Source organism: Dipodomys merriami, unplaced genomic scaffold, assembly GCF_024711535.1.
Source record: "Dipodomys merriami isolate MVZ:Mamm:240054 unplaced genomic scaffold, mDipMer1.0.p SCAF_1, whole genome shotgun sequence".
Taxonomy (NCBI): Eukaryota; Metazoa; Chordata; class Mammalia; order Rodentia; family Heteromyidae; genus Dipodomys; species Dipodomys merriami.
The window spans coordinates 47,077,973-47,095,131 of record NW_027202270.1 but is presented as its reverse complement, the minus strand read 5'-3'; the positions used below and the strand labels follow the sequence as shown (position 1 = coordinate 47,095,131).

The 17,159-nt window shown below is 37.8% G+C and overlaps 1 protein-coding gene across 3 annotated transcripts in view; it reads right to left on the bottom strand.

The window, feature by feature from the left end:
• The window catches only part of Stk39 (serine/threonine kinase 39), a 274,272-nt gene that overhangs the window by 162,236 nt on the left and 94,877 nt on the right, over window positions 1-17,159 (bottom strand). For all 3 annotated transcript variants that reach the window (XM_070021570.1, XM_070021579.1, XM_070021587.1), the window contains exons 6-10: window positions 11,375-11,484; window positions 11,054-11,155; window positions 9,372-9,505; window positions 461-509; window positions 291-356 (exon numbers count right to left, since the gene is read on the bottom strand). In XM_070021570.1, coding sequence (XP_069877671.1) covers window positions 291-356; window positions 461-509; window positions 9,372-9,505; window positions 11,054-11,155; window positions 11,375-11,484 — 461 coding nt within the window. The remainder of the gene's footprint in view (window positions 1-290; window positions 357-460; window positions 510-9,371; window positions 9,506-11,053; window positions 11,156-11,374; window positions 11,485-17,159) is intronic.

The following is a 17,159-nucleotide window of genomic DNA, read 5'->3' as shown; positions in this document are numbered from 1 at the left end:
TAGTGCTATGGAAGAGAACAGGACACTGAATTTCCTTTGTGTAAAATCCAAAAGATACCTATTCAGTATTTAAACTTCCACAAAAACCTTCTCTCTGGTCTTTCAATAAAGTTGGTAGAAAACTAAAATCACTGAGTTCCACAGTGTTTCCTCACTCAACACACTAATGCAATTATTGAACTAATCACAAATGGGATATCCTCTGAATAGCTTATCCTGAGTATATAAGAACTATTGTCCTGTTTTTCCTATGGGTTTCATTTCCTCTGGATGGGCCAGGTGTCGCTTACCTTCTTGGCTCTTTGGGCTATGTCTGGTGTTCTTGTAAGCAGCTTCTCAATCAAGTACTCTCTGTTCTGCAAAACAAATGATCCAAACAGTTTTAACACCAAGTAAGATACATGTAAATTCATAGAGATTTCAAAATAGCAGATTTACTTGGTTTTTTTAAGCTGGTTACCTTGGCTTTCTGGAAGAATTTGCATTTTAAAAGTTCTGCTGCTGTGGGCCTGAAAGATCAATAATAAATTAGAGTTGAAACAATGACCACTTAATAAATACACTGCCTTGATGATATAACTTAACCTTAGAGTACTTCTGGAAGAACAGAAACAAAGTTAATCATGAACTGGCACCAAATAAAGCAGTGCCAATTTTCCAGTCCTTTCTAAACACCTCTACTTCAAAAACACATGAACTTCTGTAATTTTAAGTGCTTGGGCATGATCAATTTTCCATCCTTTAGTGTTACACTTCACTAAATGAATTCAGTATTTCCAGAAGGTGGCAGATTGGCCTGTCTACAAGCTAAATTCCTGTACTTACTAAGAAGCCATATAGGCTAGAACATGACTCTGTCAGAGTAACTACAATCCACTGTGCTGTGTGATTTCCCGGGGGGCCCACAGATTCCCTATCTAACTCTGTTTGCCCAGTATGTAATGCAAGATGTGTTAATAGGCTATTGTTACATAGTTCAGTGAAGGTAAACGTAATGGTTACTGATAAAATGCAAATTCATTTAAAAGCATTACTGGATAGATCTGATTGTTACTATAATATCCCAGAACTTTTACCTATATTTCTTCTAAACTCAAAGTTAGATTTGGAGGCTTGATTAGGTTTCATCAAGTATTTGAGTGTTTATACATTAGGCAAACAAGTTTCAGATTTCAGAGCACTTCAGTTTTTTATATTTTCAACTAGAAAATATCTGCAAATATTCCAAAATCCCAAACTCTCTGATATCCAAAATACTTCTGTAGCCAAGCTCTACAGATTTGGGATCTTCATGTTATGTTTCACAGACGGTATCACACACTTCTGACAGCAACAACTCAGAAGCAAGAACTGACAGGCTATTCCACTGTTACTGCTGAGTTTAACCAGCTGGTCCCAGGTCTCTACTGTACAGCATGTTTTCCCTACTGAAATTAGCAAGTATTCTGTTCTGTAGTACTTTGGCATGGTACTACTATCATGTTCCTGAAAATCTTTCCCCTAAAGGTTTAGCATCTTTGCCTTAAACAATTACTTCAGAAGAGGTGGAAGAATGATAATTTTCTAGTTTCAGCAATCCTCTGTTTAATTGACATTCTTCTACAAATAACAGCCCCCTTGCTGTGTCTCGTATCTATCATCCTAGCTATTTAAGAGGCTGAGATCTGTGAATCCAGACCAACTCAGGCAGAAAATTCCCTAAGACTCCATCTCTAATTAACCAGCAAAAAGCTTGTCTGGATGAATGGCTCAAATGGTACAATGAGAGCCAAGCAAGCAAGCCCAGTGAGTATGAGGTCTTGAGTTCAAACCCCAGACACTACCCCGCCCCCCAAAAAAGACCTAAAGTAAAATGTAGCTTATTTCATCAATAGTTTCTTTTTTAACAAGTCAGGCAACAGCACAAACATGTTCACTGCAGTATTATTCACCATAGCCAAGATATGTAGTCAGTCCAGATGCTACTCAATGGACAGATTGAGAAAATCTGGTATATATACACACATTGCATATGTCTACAGGGGGCATAAACTGTATTTCTAGGCAAAGAAAATTTCTATTTAAGTTGCTATTGTTTTCCTCAAGTTTCAAGTTCCCTTACTGGCTACAGGTTCTTAACAACCCTGAATCTACATAACCACTACAATAAACAGCTGCTAATTGCTAATTGCTTTGAATAAATAAGAGTCTAAACAACAGGTGGGCTATATCCTTTGGTAAGCTCATTAAGTTCATGAATTTGCACTTGATTAAAAAGGCAAAGAACTTAAAGATGAAAAAGGGATCTATCTATTTCTACATTATTCAACACTATCATTTTAATGTATATTTTTTTTCTAATTAGCAGCAATGTTTTGGCCTCCAGCTATTCCAAATTCCTCCTTTCATTCTCTCAGTGTTCACTGAGCACCTACTGTTTGTAGATAGATTTTGCTAAATGCTGGGCATATCACACAGAATAGGACAGATGGAAACAGTACCATCAACCACCCACAGACTAGCCTGCTGTCGGGCTCTAAAATGAGCAATACATTGAAACCTTGGAATTGTATCTGGATGGAGGGAGTGAGACAGGCTACCAAGAGAACATGGTATGGAACCATGCAAACAAGCAGGCTTTGGTGTCAAACTTGGCATGAAATCAAATTTATAAAACAAGAAGCTAAGCAGGGCACCAGTGGCTCATGCCTATAATCCTAGCTATTCAGGGGGCTGAGATCTGATGATAGTATTTCAACGCCACCCCAGACAGGAATCTCCAATAAACTACTCAGAAAAAGCTAGAAGTGGCCCAAGTGGTAGAGTACTAACTAGCCTTGAACATAGAGAGATTCAGGGACAGAGCCTAGTCCCTGAGTTCAAGCCCCAGAACTAGCAATTTTTTTAAGAAGCTGGTACAAGTACTTAGAAGCTGAGATCGACCTGGGCAAAACAGTAAGACCACATCTTTAAAAAAAATTTATGGAGATGATTAAGAAACTCAAGGACAATGTTTTATGTGAAGCCTGTATAGCTTCATCTCTGGTTAATACAAATACAGCAGGCTCCCAGTGAGTATCTTAGCCACTTCTAAAATTCCAATCCATCATTTACAATGCTACCCAAGCTAATGTCTAAACAAAAACAAACAAAAAATACCTGATCCCTTTTCATCCACTTTCAGAGATTTTGTAATTTCAGAGATACAAGCAAGCTCTTTAGATTCTAACTCTTCCAGTTTAACCACCTTTGCAGTGCCCACCCCCCCTTTCTTCCTTCCCTGCTCCTCTTACTCTTTCTCTCTCTCTTTTTTTTTAATTGGTCATGGGGCTTGAACTCTGGGCTTGGGTGCTGTTCCTGTGCTCTTCAGTCCAAGGTGAGTACTCCACCACTTGAGCCACAGCGCCACTTCCAACTCTTTCTCTTATCTCCAGCTCTTTCATGAAGATCACACACTACTTTTCAGGCTCCAAAATCTCTCATAACCAACTGGCACACCTTGCTCATCAGTCAAGAAGCAATTAGATGCCATCATCTTCAAGACACCCCTCCCAGCTCCTACTAAGGGAATTCATTGCTCCCAACTTGGTGCTCACACACTGCTCTACCCACATTTCCATAATTATCAGTATCTATGTCCCTCCTGCCTCCACTTCACTGAATTAAGTGCCTTTCTAAGCCAGAAACCATATACTATTCATTTTTATACTCTGAATGTCTAAAAAAGAACAGAAAGAATTGCTACAGTCTAAAATAGAACAGAAAGAATTGCTACAGCTCACTTTCATACCATTATCTAACATAAGGTGAAAGTAATGCTGTTGGACACTTGGACACAGTCCTACAACCCAGGCATCTACTGTGTACTCAACACTAAAGACAAAGGATGCATTCAATAGAGAGAGAGCAGGGGCAGAGAAAAGACGCCATGAAAATAAGATTCACCTAGAGAAACAAAGAGTGAGAACAGTAAAGGTGCTAAGGGAAGCCGAAATGCTTCCCTCTCTCTGCTACATGCCCCATGACCGCCATGCTCTTTCTATACATCCAGGGTCAAGTATAGAGCCAAAGTAGACAAAGACTGAGAAGCGATGGATGTCTTTTTGAATTACAGGGCTCAGAAAATGCTTTCTGTTCCCAGCAAGGTCATTTCCATGGTGACCAAAAATGTAAAAGGGAAAAGCATGCTACAGAGAAAACCTCTTTCTCTTTCTCTACACTCCATTTCACCCTTAGCCTTCTTCATACATACAAAACTACCATGATATAAAAAGTAGTTTAAAAAACCCACTTCCTTTTTTTCATAGGTTTAAATGTTAAAGCTATAGGTCCTTCCACCTCTACACAGAATAACTCCATTCTAGGTCACTGGTTCTTTTTTGTGTGTTTAAGTTAGTTAATGTGTTCACAGCTTTGGTGTAAAATCCCACATGTACCAAACTATATCCATGATAAAACATGGGAAATAGAAGCCGAAAGAAATAAGAAACAAACAAAGAAAAGGAAATGACAGGAGGTATGAAAAAGAAGAGGTGCCACTAGGAGATACTAGGATTGCAGGCTCCCAACCCGCAATCCTAGCTACAGCTGACAAAAGGCTAAGAACTGGAGGATCTAGCCAGGCAAACTAGTTTACTAGATTCCATCTGCAAGAAAACCAGCAAGCAAGCTGATGTGTGTAATCATCTTAAGGCATGAGATCTTGAGTTCAAACTCTTGTGCCCATGTGCATGCACACACACACACACACACACACACACACACACACACACACACACACACACACACACACACACACACACACACACACACACACACACACACACACACACACACAAAGCAGAGCTGCCTACTGCCTATTTGATCTTAAGGGTGTTTTTTCCCCCTCATTTTGGTTTGATCTATTGTTTCTTTTCATTTTATGCCATAGTAACTACCTGGAAGCATCAATGTTGCCAGTATTTTAACTGAAAACTACAGGAGAGCGTTCTTCATAGCCACGTCTTATATGGTTGAATTGCTTGGACAATCATCAAGCAATATAATTCACAATTTAACTAGAAGTGCTATTTTACAAGAAAGGTTAAAGTGTTACTGGCAACACAAACAATGGGGCAGGGTTTCAATGATGATCCAATTCTTAATCCTCAAAAACACTGGACTACTCTGCAACTACCAGCATTCTCAGAAGAAAATCTCTTAGAAGTGTTCAGTTAATACATATGGATGATTCAAAGTCCACTAAGATTTAACATAATTCTCAAAGGATTAGGATACTTATGACACAGTTTAAATAGTTCTAACAGCTTGCATTCATACTTGCATTACTAAATTCTACCACATCACTGACCTCAAGCAGAACTGCTTTCCTCACCTTTCCATCCCACAAAAAGTCTTACTTATTTTGATGGATTATGCAAGATCCATTCCCTTGATGTTCAGAGAAAATTGTGTGTTTTTTAATAGGTTCAATCCATAGGAAGAATATAATTTATAAGGTCAAAGCACATTTTAAAAAAATGGCAAGATGTTCTGCTATGTACATATCAGCAATTCATTGTCTTTGCTAATGCAAAAGAAAAATCTCTATGAGGCAAAGAGTCCCAATTGCTAGCTCTCTGAGAAGAAAAGTCCAAGGGGCTCTCAGGGTATCAAAAAGAGAAGATCCCATATGAGCATAACAAAGCAATAAAGAATATTGAATTCTGAAACATTACTTGAATGAGGAGGGGTGGGGTCAAGGGGAAAGAGGTAGAGGAATAAAGAGGAGAAGGAAGAGAGGATGTAGTCAAGAATTCAATGTTTATCCTACAAAATTAAGAAGAGTAAGAAAAGGGGGATGTAGGGGAGCGGTGGATGAGCAAGTTGAAAGGGGTGAACAAGATGTATTCATAAACTACGTTGTTAAATGGAAATTCCTTATACAGCTACTTAAAGATAATTTTTAAACATATCAAATGACACACAAAAGGCAGTCTCTTCATAGTAAGCCTGAGTGTAAATGCACAGAGTCAATCAGCCCTCGTTATTATTCTGCTGAAGTGTGATTGCATTTACTTCCATACTAGGGCTTTTGGACCAATGAACTGCTTTCACAGCACAGGTCCACAGATCTCAGATCTGCCTTCAGGCAACAGAGCTCAATAAAAATTATCCAAAGCTTTCCATTAATTCCTCAACCATCTTGACTCTTCTTTCGGGAACTGCAAATCACTCTCAAATTGCCAAGTCCAAATTAACTCTAAGTATTCAAGAGATAGATAGTACTGAGAATGTAAGTCAAACCAAAGCCTGCATTTAAACATGAGCAATTAAAATCTTTCCTCTACTTAAAAATTCCTTAAGAAGTTATAGGCATGGGCTGGGAAGGTGGCTCAGTAGTAGAGTGCTTGCCTTGGATACTTGAGGCCCTGGGTTCGATTCCTCAGCACCACATAAGCAGAAAAAAAAATCTGGAAGTGGCGCTGTGGCTCGAGTGGTAGAATGCTAGCCTTGAGGTGAAGAGCTGAGGGACAGCGCTCAGGCCTAGAGTTCAGGCCCCACGACTGGACCCCCCCCCCAAAAAAAAGAATTTATAGCAAAAGACAACAAGTGCACACAGAGTAGTAAGTGCTACAAAAGATAACCACCTGCATATTGTAACTATTACATAAAGTGTCATTTAGCCAAGGAAGAAAGGCAAATAATGAATGGCAACCTCAATTTCTCAAGCACAGAAGGACTCCCCAGGAACTATGCTATCTGATTTAAGTGCACAGTCTCATTCTTTCCTGGAAGCAGTCCTGTAAAGGAGATATTATTAACCCATTTCACAGACAAGGATATTAAATCTAGAGGCAATAATATATCTCTGCAATATACAGTTGTATATTTTAATCTCTGTTTCATACAGTTGTATCTTTACAGTTGTATCCAACTGTAAAGAGATACGGCACTTGAATAACTACAGAAAGCAGGTACAAAGAGGACAGAGCAAGAAGTCTACAACAGCATGACCAAAGGCCGAGGTGCCTGAAAACTTTTGGAATATACACAGTTTCAGAATTGTGCCATGCAATTAAATGGTAACATATGTTTAGTTACATATCCATATAAAAATAATATCTCGGGCTGGGAAGGTGGCTCAGTGGTGGAGTGCTTACCTTGCATGCATGAGGCCCTGAGTTCATTTCCTCAATACCACATAAAAAGTAAAAGCCAGAAGTGGCTCTGTGGCTCAAGTGGTAGAGCACTATCCTTGAATTGAAGAGCCAAGGGACAGCGCTCAGGCCCAGAGTTCAGGCCCCACGACTGACAAAAAAAAAAAAATCTCATCTATAAAATAGCAATGTTACTTTTATCTATTCTTATACTTCATAAATCAAATTCCTGATATATGTATTAATATGTGATGTTAATATCCACCTTTTTGTTAAAAGAAAGAGCTATCTGGTGAGTTAACACAATTATTGTCTAAAACTGTTTAAAATGCATACTTATGAATTAGATTTAAAAGAAAAATACCTAAAATGAGGCCTTAAACTACTAATGCTCTGTGCTTAATAATGTTTTTAATATTATTGGTTATTGTTATTTACATGAGGAAAAGACTTGATGAAAATCATCTTTTCTTAACAAGGTAGATTTGTGTGACATTATTCATCACAACCACTAGGTGGGATCTCAACTAATCCAAGAATTTCAAGGATTCAGGAATAACCCACAACTAAGTAGAAAGATAACATTTCTTTCACTGGGCTATAAAGGATCAAACTCTGTTTTCTTGGTGATATCCAAATGTTACCTTTAACAATGATACCAAATACAAGGGAAAGAAAAGCAAAACATTAAAGAACAAAATCAGAATCTAAAAGCATTATCAGCTTATAGAGAGTAAAGAAATGACCTCAATGAAACATTGGAGGAAAAAAATAAGTTCCATAAATTAAACAAAAAGGACAACTGAAATATATAGTGCATTGAAATAAATAGTGTATTAAAATAGCGCATTGAAATTATTTACAATCTGATTAGTAGCACATAAACATTGTACCTATCAAAGAAACATCATGAAATGTGTTCAATCTAGATGGATAGCCTTCTCAAACAGCAATTTACTATGGAAAGTTTAAAAGATTTTAACAAGTTTCACAGAGAAATTAAGATAAAAATAAAGGAATCAGTTCTAACAAGAAATTCCATCCCTGAAAAAGAAATTTCAAAAGAAAAGTCCACTTTTATGTTAATTTTTTTTAAAAAAGCTATGTATAGCTGGGTGCAGGTGGCTTAGACCTGTAATCCTAGCTCCAGGAGACAGAGATGTAAGTTGTGGTTCAAAGCCAGCCTGGGTAGGAAAGTCCATGCAACTCTTATCTCCAAAAAGAAACAGAAGTCGAGCTGTAGCTCAAAGTGGTAGGTAACAGTACTTATGTAGGGACAGTACTCAGGCCTTGAGTTCAAACTCCACAATGACCACCACCAAAGAAATCGTGTGTGTGTGTGTGTGTGTGTGTGTGTGTGTGTGTGTGTGTGTGTGTGTGTGTGTGTGTGTGTGTGTGTGTGTGTGTGTGTGTGTGTGTGTGTGTGTGTGTGTGTGTGTGTGTGTTGCACTTGGGAGGACAGAGACCTTTTCAGGTCTATGCTAGGGTATGCCACACACACAAGCAAGGACCCACAAAAGGACCTTACCAAGGTAAGCCCCGTGTGTGAGTCACATCATTAATGTTCTCCTTTAAGTGCTAAAAAAAAAAAATACTAGTCTCCATTATCAGTACTGAGGACATTTCAAAGTCACAGAGCTACAGAGACACTTCAAACAACAGAGACATTTACCATACAGGACAATAACACAAAAACAAAGAAAAAAACACTAAAGTTAATTTAAAGCCATTTGCTTCTGTTTATATGATTAATCTTTCTAGGTAAAAATCTCCTTAATCTTCTTTGCTGATAATCTTTTAAATGCATAACCAACTTGTTCTGCAACTAAAAGGAAGCTCATGCAAAATTCAGTAGCTCTGCCTGGTTCAGACTGGCGCTAGCCAGATGTTCAAGTCCTGCGAGGTCAGCTCAACCTACAGAGAGCAGAATATTAGCTCAGCTTCTGAATGCAGCACTGCCAGTTTCTTCTGAGTTCTATTTTACTTCATTTCCTCAGATGACAGAGCCCACACATAACAGGCAGTGAAGACTTAAGAATTTTGATCTTCCTCCCCCTTTCCTCCACCTGCTTCCCTCCCCCTTGAAGCCATGTTGTATTCTGCTAACAGGATGTGAATCAGGAGATCAGAGAAGGGTTTCCCCTGGAACTAAAAGTACCTTCCCCATGTTCTCACATAAACTTTCCCCTCCACAAAAACAGCTTTGTCAGGACTCAAACCAGGTCACTAGCTCTTCCACTAACATTGACATACCTTTTAGAAGGATCTTTCTGAAGACACAGTGAAAGTAATTTTCGAAAGGACTTGCCATACTTTTTCATCATTTCTTTATCCTCTACGCCAGTTTCTAAAGTAGGTGGATCATTTTGCAAGGTCAACATTAACACCTGCAGCATTAAGAAACATGAAGACAGAATCTCAGTTCACCTATTTGCTACCCTGATATTTGTAGTTCTGTACAAACTTATCAGAGGCCCTCCTTCACTAGGTTTTCCATTATTTAACTTTCCAAAAAAATGTGTACGCAAAATATTCATGTCATTTTGGAAATCTATTACTCTTTAACCTTTTTTGTTATTCCATTGTCAGTACTTATGAAATTTGCTCTCTGTGTTAAGAATGAGCTCCCCAAGCAACCAGGGCAGAGATTTCTGGGACCTGGCTCTCCCAGTGCCTCCAGCACACAGCTCTAGCACAGAAAGAGGGTGGTGGGTGGCAAAAAGAAAAAGTGACAGTCATTTGTGCAGGCCATTCAAAATGAAGGAACTAACTGTATGCAGGGTTTCTGAAATATATTACCAACTCTAAAACATGATGTCCTTTGAGAGAGAGAGAGAGAGAGAGAGAGAAAACATACAGAAAATTGCTGAAAAACAGCTTGGCAGATAGCCAGGAGTTCTGAAGATCCATAATCAGATCAAAGGCCATGCTGCTTTGAAGAAGATAAAATAAAATTTCAAATCAAAAAAGGTAAAAAATAAACATGCTATTTTACAATAACATCAAAATTACTTGCTTTAATAAGAAAATAGAATGTGCAACAATTGACCCACAAAGTAAAATAAATGCATAGATCAACCTTAATTTATGCAAATGCTATACATGTCAAGGCTCTTTTCAAACACTTGCAGATGTCTGAATACATGCAGGATGAAAGTGACAGTTTATTGTTCACAGAGGATAATGGCGAAAAGGACAACGTGAAGGGCTGGGAACTCTGGAAAAAAGTTCTACTGGATTTCAGACTGGGATTAGCAAATTCTCATAAGATTTAGTTAGGAAATAGTACTTGTTTTTCCTGTTTTAAAAAAAACCAAACAGGAAAAACAAAAGAATAGAAAATAAAAACAGAGTAAAATACAAAGTCCTCAGAGTAACATCAGTTCTCAGAAGTAAGAAAAATAATTTAGAATGCAAGATTGAAGGATAACAAAAATCTGGAAATAGTACCCAACATATATGCTGCAGACTAAAAACATCATGACTCACTCACATGAGATGAGCCACCAACATGACACTGTGAGGTCAGGGGAGATAATACTGTAGGGCATTAAAAATTAAAAATAAAAGTCCTGAGGCTCTGTGCGATCCATCTGAGAAGATGATGTCACTAAATCTGTTCTTTGCTATTCTTTGGGGACTAGAATTGTTCTGCTCTCAAGAGTCATGACCAGCATCTGTCAGAGCTCTCAACTTCTATCAACCAATCTAATCACATTCTTCCCTGAACTCTAGCTAAGCACGTAAATCCAGCTTCAAAGCTGGGAAATGCCCATTCTGTTCACTAAGAAAATTAGGCAGTATTCAACTTGGCTGCATTCCTCCATTAATTCTCTTTATGTCTAAGAGAAAAATGAGTAAGTTCAAGAGAATTAGACAATCAATGCCACCCAATCACATTTCAAACCCCACATATTATTTCCAACAGTAATTACTTTCATAGGAGGATATTTGTGATAAGGTGCTGCTCCTGTTGCTAATTCAATGGCAGTTATCCCAAAACTCCACATGTCAGCCTTGAAGTCATAGCCTCTCACCTAAAAAAGAAAAACAGCAAAAGAAACACACAATGATACAGCAGCTATATTACATATCTTATTATATCAGGAAGACAGACCTGTTTATAAATAACTTTCATATTAACTTGCTAAAGGCTTTACACAATTCACTCTAACAAAATTGACTACAATGAAATTTTAATGTGCCACAGGTATGTGTCATAATACTATAACAATCAAGGTAACCTTTTTTTTTACCTGTTCCATGACTTCAGGGGCCATCCAACATGGGGTGCCAACAAATGTTTTTCTTACTTTATTCCGTGTAACATCACCTCCTGTTGCTAAGAATGCACTTACCCCAAAATCTGAAAGGGAAAAGAAAAATCAACCTTTTTTTTATATAAGACATTGCTTATAAATTCTGTCTCTTGGAACATATCTCTTCCTGGTGAGCTTTAGGATGATAATGAATTCTTGCAAACATTCATGGAGCTCTCAGACCTAGGCTAGGCTGCTCTTCCCATCTACCATGTCTGACATGGCAGAGAAAATGCCTTCTCAGGTACCGAATAGGTCAGCAAACCCATCGACCCAAAAGCTCACTATACCGAATTCTATTTCCACTAAATAAATACCAAAAGTCATAATTAATCATAAAGGATTAAGATACCAATGAAAAGCTAAACACATTCTTAAAACCCTGAAAATAAAATTTCAGCTTTAGCCAAGGTTCATTTTAGAAAATCACTTGTAAGAATACCACTGGGGAAAGTACAAGTTGTACACAGTATAGCTCCTTTTTTTGTATATATTCTTATGATTTTCTAGCTTCTTTAATTCAAGTTGCCAATGTTTACAGACTTATTTTTAAAAGATGAAAAACATTCATCTTTCATGTTCCCATATCCTCGACTAAACAGTGCTTACTAACACCTTAGCTAAAATCATACTGGCAAACCTATAAACCCAGTGCACAAAGCCACCAGGCCTAGGTTTGTGCATGTTCAGCTACCCACACAAAAGAAAAGCTTTGTAAGCAACAACTCTCTTTTCCCTATGTTATTTTCCTGAATTTCCTAAAAACAGATGGAATGGTTTGTAGAGCTTAAATAATATTCCTCCCAATAACTATTACTTAAAAATAAAATAGTAATTAAAATAATTACTCTTCTTATATATTAAAAATTATGTAGGAGGATTAAACATGCTGCATAAGCCCATTGGAAAGAATATCTCTCCATGTAACAGTAGAGACTACCAGCTGATTACTAACACATGCAATCCTAGTATTTTTGCATAAAGATTATCAATAGTTAATCAGTTAAAGTAGCAGTTATTCAAAACTAGTATACTTGTTTGTAACTTAAGTCAAAAGACTCCTAGATAGTGAACTGGTAGATATTAATTAAAAGGGTAGTCAACACTTTCAAATAATGCATAAACTATGCAGTCTGGTTCCTAAAAGTTAGTCTGATATTCTTTACTAGTTTCCTTTGTTGACTGTCAGAATGACAGTAATTACCAAAAAATAACTCAAGTACAAACCAAGGTCAATATAAAAACTTTTGGCCTGGATTTTAAGTTATGCAACTGTATGTCTTAATTACACTGCAACTACTTCCCTACATGAAAATACATTGACTGTTTCATTTTATTTACATTTAAATATACTCAACTCCCAGCATGAATCTCATTCCAAGTACAAGAAATGAAAATTGACAAATGGAGTGTTTGTTCCAACTGCTACTACTCAGGTGCTATTACTGAGCAAAAGCATACTGTGAAAAAACTGTTATTCAACTTAATTCACATATGTGGGTCCAAATATAAAATTCTTTTGAGTTTCACATTATATTACAGAGGTCAGAAAAAATGAAGCCTTCTGGAAAAATCCTCTGGAACCAATCAAGTCTCTTGTGAGTGGGAGAAGGTAGGGTTCATTCTCTTTAAGAAAAGTTGGGTGGAAAGAATCATTTGTATCTGTATCTGTATCCGGGTAGAAGAATGAATATGATAATGCTTTCAGAAAGATTAATTCCAGTTTATTCTCCAAAGTGAGGTACAATAATAAAGTTAACATCTTATATTTATTTAAAGATTTTATAATATGATAATATTAAATGCATACATATGACATAAATAAACTATAGAAAAAACTGCTTTAAGGAAAGATCAGATTCTTTTAAACGCAGCTCAAGCAATCCTATTATCAAGCCTCTTAGAAAAAGACAGGTTTAAACAAAAAAAAATCCATACTGGACATTATTTTTTCAATTCCTGTCTGCTCCTATTAGACAATTTAAAAGCCAGAAAATAGCTAAGCAAGATGTATAGCAGCAGTTCATTATTGACAATACTCTTTGATATATCTTTCATGATTCACGTATTTATTCATAGCCTCTACTCAGAACATTCACTTAAAGTCATAAACAGATGGTTAAATGTCTTTAAAGCTCAGAACAAGAATTCCAGAAGCAGAAAACACTAATGCTAACATCCACTGGCTCGTAAGACAGAAGAATAAATACACCATTTGCTCTTATGTATGGCTAATGTGTACACAAGAAGATTTATATGTGCTAAGGAACAGAATGTCTTGGACCAAAGTACACAATGTGCTTCTACAAACAGGAAAACTGGTATATGCTGTCAAGCCAGCTTCCATGTGACAGTGAGACAAGGTGGCACAACAGTTCACAGTGAAAAGCCATCCTTGTTTCCGCAGGGCCACATCTACATAGCCAAAGGGAATGGTGCCAGACACTCCTGAGTCCGAATCCATGGACATTCCTCCTGCAACATGAAGCCAAAGGGTTCACCTAAAGTTAGTCAGGCAGTCTTCCCGCCTGAGGAAATTAACTGAAGAATGTTTTAAAGAAAGAATACTGTCCTCATAACTAAAAGACTCCCAAGTCTTTGGGATCTCTCTATTCTTTCCCTCCCCACAAGCCACTGCCTCAGTTTCAGCCACCCTTATTTCTTGCAAGGATTCCTGGGGTAGCCTCTTCTCACCTCCTGCTTCCTCATTATCTGTACTCCAGTCTATAGGCCTTCCTATGTCACAGACCTAAGGCTCTACACAAGCCTTTAAAGCCTCTCATCCTCTTAAAATATAGTCAAAATCCTTCAGCCCAACAGACAAACTTCTCCCACTCCTTTGTCACCAATGGTAGATCCAGCTGTGAGACCCAGCCCCAACAAACTTCTTTTTATTCCTGACTCCATGAGCTCCTCAACTTCACCAGTACTGCCTCCACACACGAGGCTGGAGGCCCATGTACATTATCCCTCCAGTGTGCAAAGGACCAGCCACACAGGACCTCCTCCATGTCCTTCTTAACCAAAGCACCCTTGGCATCCTGGATCTGGATTATTTATTCAATGTACATCCATCCCCTGTAGCTAATTTACCACTTACCATTCAAGAAACTCTAGTCATTGTCTTATTTTGAGTGTCAATGCTAAACCTTGAAAAAGAGCTGTAGGTTTATAGAGATCTGATTCTGAGAGTGGAAGAACTACCAGGAAATATCTTAAAACTAATAGTTTTAAGCTGGGAATCTCAGATGCCAGGCCTAAGGCTAGACTGTACAAGAGGAGGGTGTCAGGAAAGGGTAGGTAGAATCCCAATGTGTGACTTCCACAAGAGGCTTCCTTGGCCTCTGTGGTCTCATCTGCCTTGCTATGTGGGCCTCTTTTCTATTCTTATATTTATATGACTCTCCTCCTTCTTCAATCAAATATATTTCTTGTCATAACTCTTAGGTGGATCAAGAAGCTACTATTCTCTGCCTTTTAACAAACAAGGTAAATGAGCTAAGGAGTACAGTAGCCTTTGGGAAGTTGTAAATGTAAAATATGAGAAATATAAATGTTACACTTTTAAGAATATCACCATTGTGACTTTAACTAAGCATCACTATTGCACAATACTGTGAAATTTGTGAAATCATGTAATCACTTAATCACAATAAATAATTTGCAAAAAATCACCATTCTATGTGGAATATATATATTTATATGTATATATAATGGAATTCTATGCTTCCATCAGAAAGAATGACACTGTCCAATTTGTTAGGAAACGGAAAGACTTGGAAAAAAACCATACTAAAAGAAGTAAGCCAGACCCATATAGGTCCCATGGTTCCCCTTATTTTCAATAATTACATCCAGGACAATAAATACATCTAGGACAATCTTAGAGATGAGCAGAAAAGCTCAAAAGCTATGTACATATAACCATGTAAGATGATGCTAAACGAAATGAACCCCAAGATATGGATACAAGAGGTTTTTCTTTGCTGTTGTTGTTTTTAACAACAATTATGTGATATGTTTTTTTCCTTTTGTATGTTCTTCCCCCTCTGATATATCCCTGTTGTCACTGTATTTGATTTTGGTATCTTGCATCTTTATCTTATTTGAGGAGGGGAAGGAAAATAACAAAATGCTGAAACAGGGACACAGGATGACCCATTGCAAGAATGAGACTCACAAGACACTATGTTGGAAATGAACTTTACAACTTCAGTGGATAGGGGAGTAGAGGAGGTGGGGGAGGGAGAGGATAGTAGGAGAAAAACAGAGAAGAGGTAATAATGATTGACAAGAAATATACTCATTATCTTACTCATGTAACTATAACCCCTCTGTACAGCATCTATACAATAAAATATTTTTTAAAAAAGAAGAATATCACCAATCCAGTAGGATAAGATAAAGTAGACAACTGAACAACATGTAAAATAGAATGCTATGCTGTCTATGTGGAGGCAGTAGATCTTCAACTATACAATGGTGAAAGACTGTAACCAAAGTAGGCCTTGGATCCAGCCTTGAAAATGAGGTGACGATTTGGACAGGCAATCCTTACAGGAAACAGATTCCAGACAAAGACACAGCATCAGCAAAGGACAAGTGTGGAGCCAGGAAGAAAAACTGTCTGACAGCTGCAAGGGTCAAAAACTCAAATATCTACAGGGGTCAGGAAGGAAGAAGGTATGGAGCTCATTTTCAGTCCCTTCACACCCAGGTCTAAAGCAGCTACTGTCACTCAGCTGAAATAGAAGCCTGCCCCAGAGGAAATGTGGACCAGGGGCTGCCAGACCTCCCAATTTTTCCAGAGAAGCCAAACATCAGGACCATCATGTAAAAACTCCCATTTTTGTGACAGCAACAAATCCATTAATAAAAGGCAGGCAGGCAGGGGGGGTAGGAGGGAAAGCAGGCAACTGGAAAAGCAATTCTTCTTGCCTAATATAATCCGTGAGACTAGTCTGGCAACTGTGTTATGATTTCTGAAACTTACCTAAAATACTTCAATATGTACCATGTGATATTCTATTTGAGACACCACATTCCAGGTGGCCAGCTGGCCTTCTAACCAAGAATGCCTTGTTCTGGAGGATTCTCATAGCACTTGATCCTGGAGACCAGGGGAAGCTTATATAAGTATTTCTGCTATAAGGTGAAGGCCTGAGTTTCCAGCCATTCAGTAACCCACCCTATCAAACAACCCTTACCACCAAGTGTCCATCTCATCCCCTGAAATGTACTTTTGTTTTGCTAAAAAAATAAAACACCCTTTGCTATCAAAAAGAAAAGAAAAAAGAGAGGAGAGAAGAGGGCAGGGGAAATGAGGGGAAGGAAGCAGAGAAGGATGGAGAGAGAAGGAAGGAAAGGAAGAAAGGAAGGAAAAAGATAAGGAAGGAGGGAAAAAGGGAGAGAAGAAGGGAGGGAGGGATGATTCATTCCTACCCTTTTATCTAAACATAGATATGTATGAGCCAGGTAAAATGTCAAGAAGGTTATTGCTAGGGAATACAATGATTTGTGGAGCAGCATGATGCCTGCATTAAATGGGCTTTCACTAGTGAAAATAAATGTTCTCAGCTAAAATATTGTAAATATTCTTCTAACCTTTACATTAATTAAATAAAAGAATACAGTCATATCTAAACATAGACTAAGCAGTCATGTGTGAATTTAGGCTTCTAATGATAATATAAGGAAAAAGAAAACCGGCAGCTGGAATCTG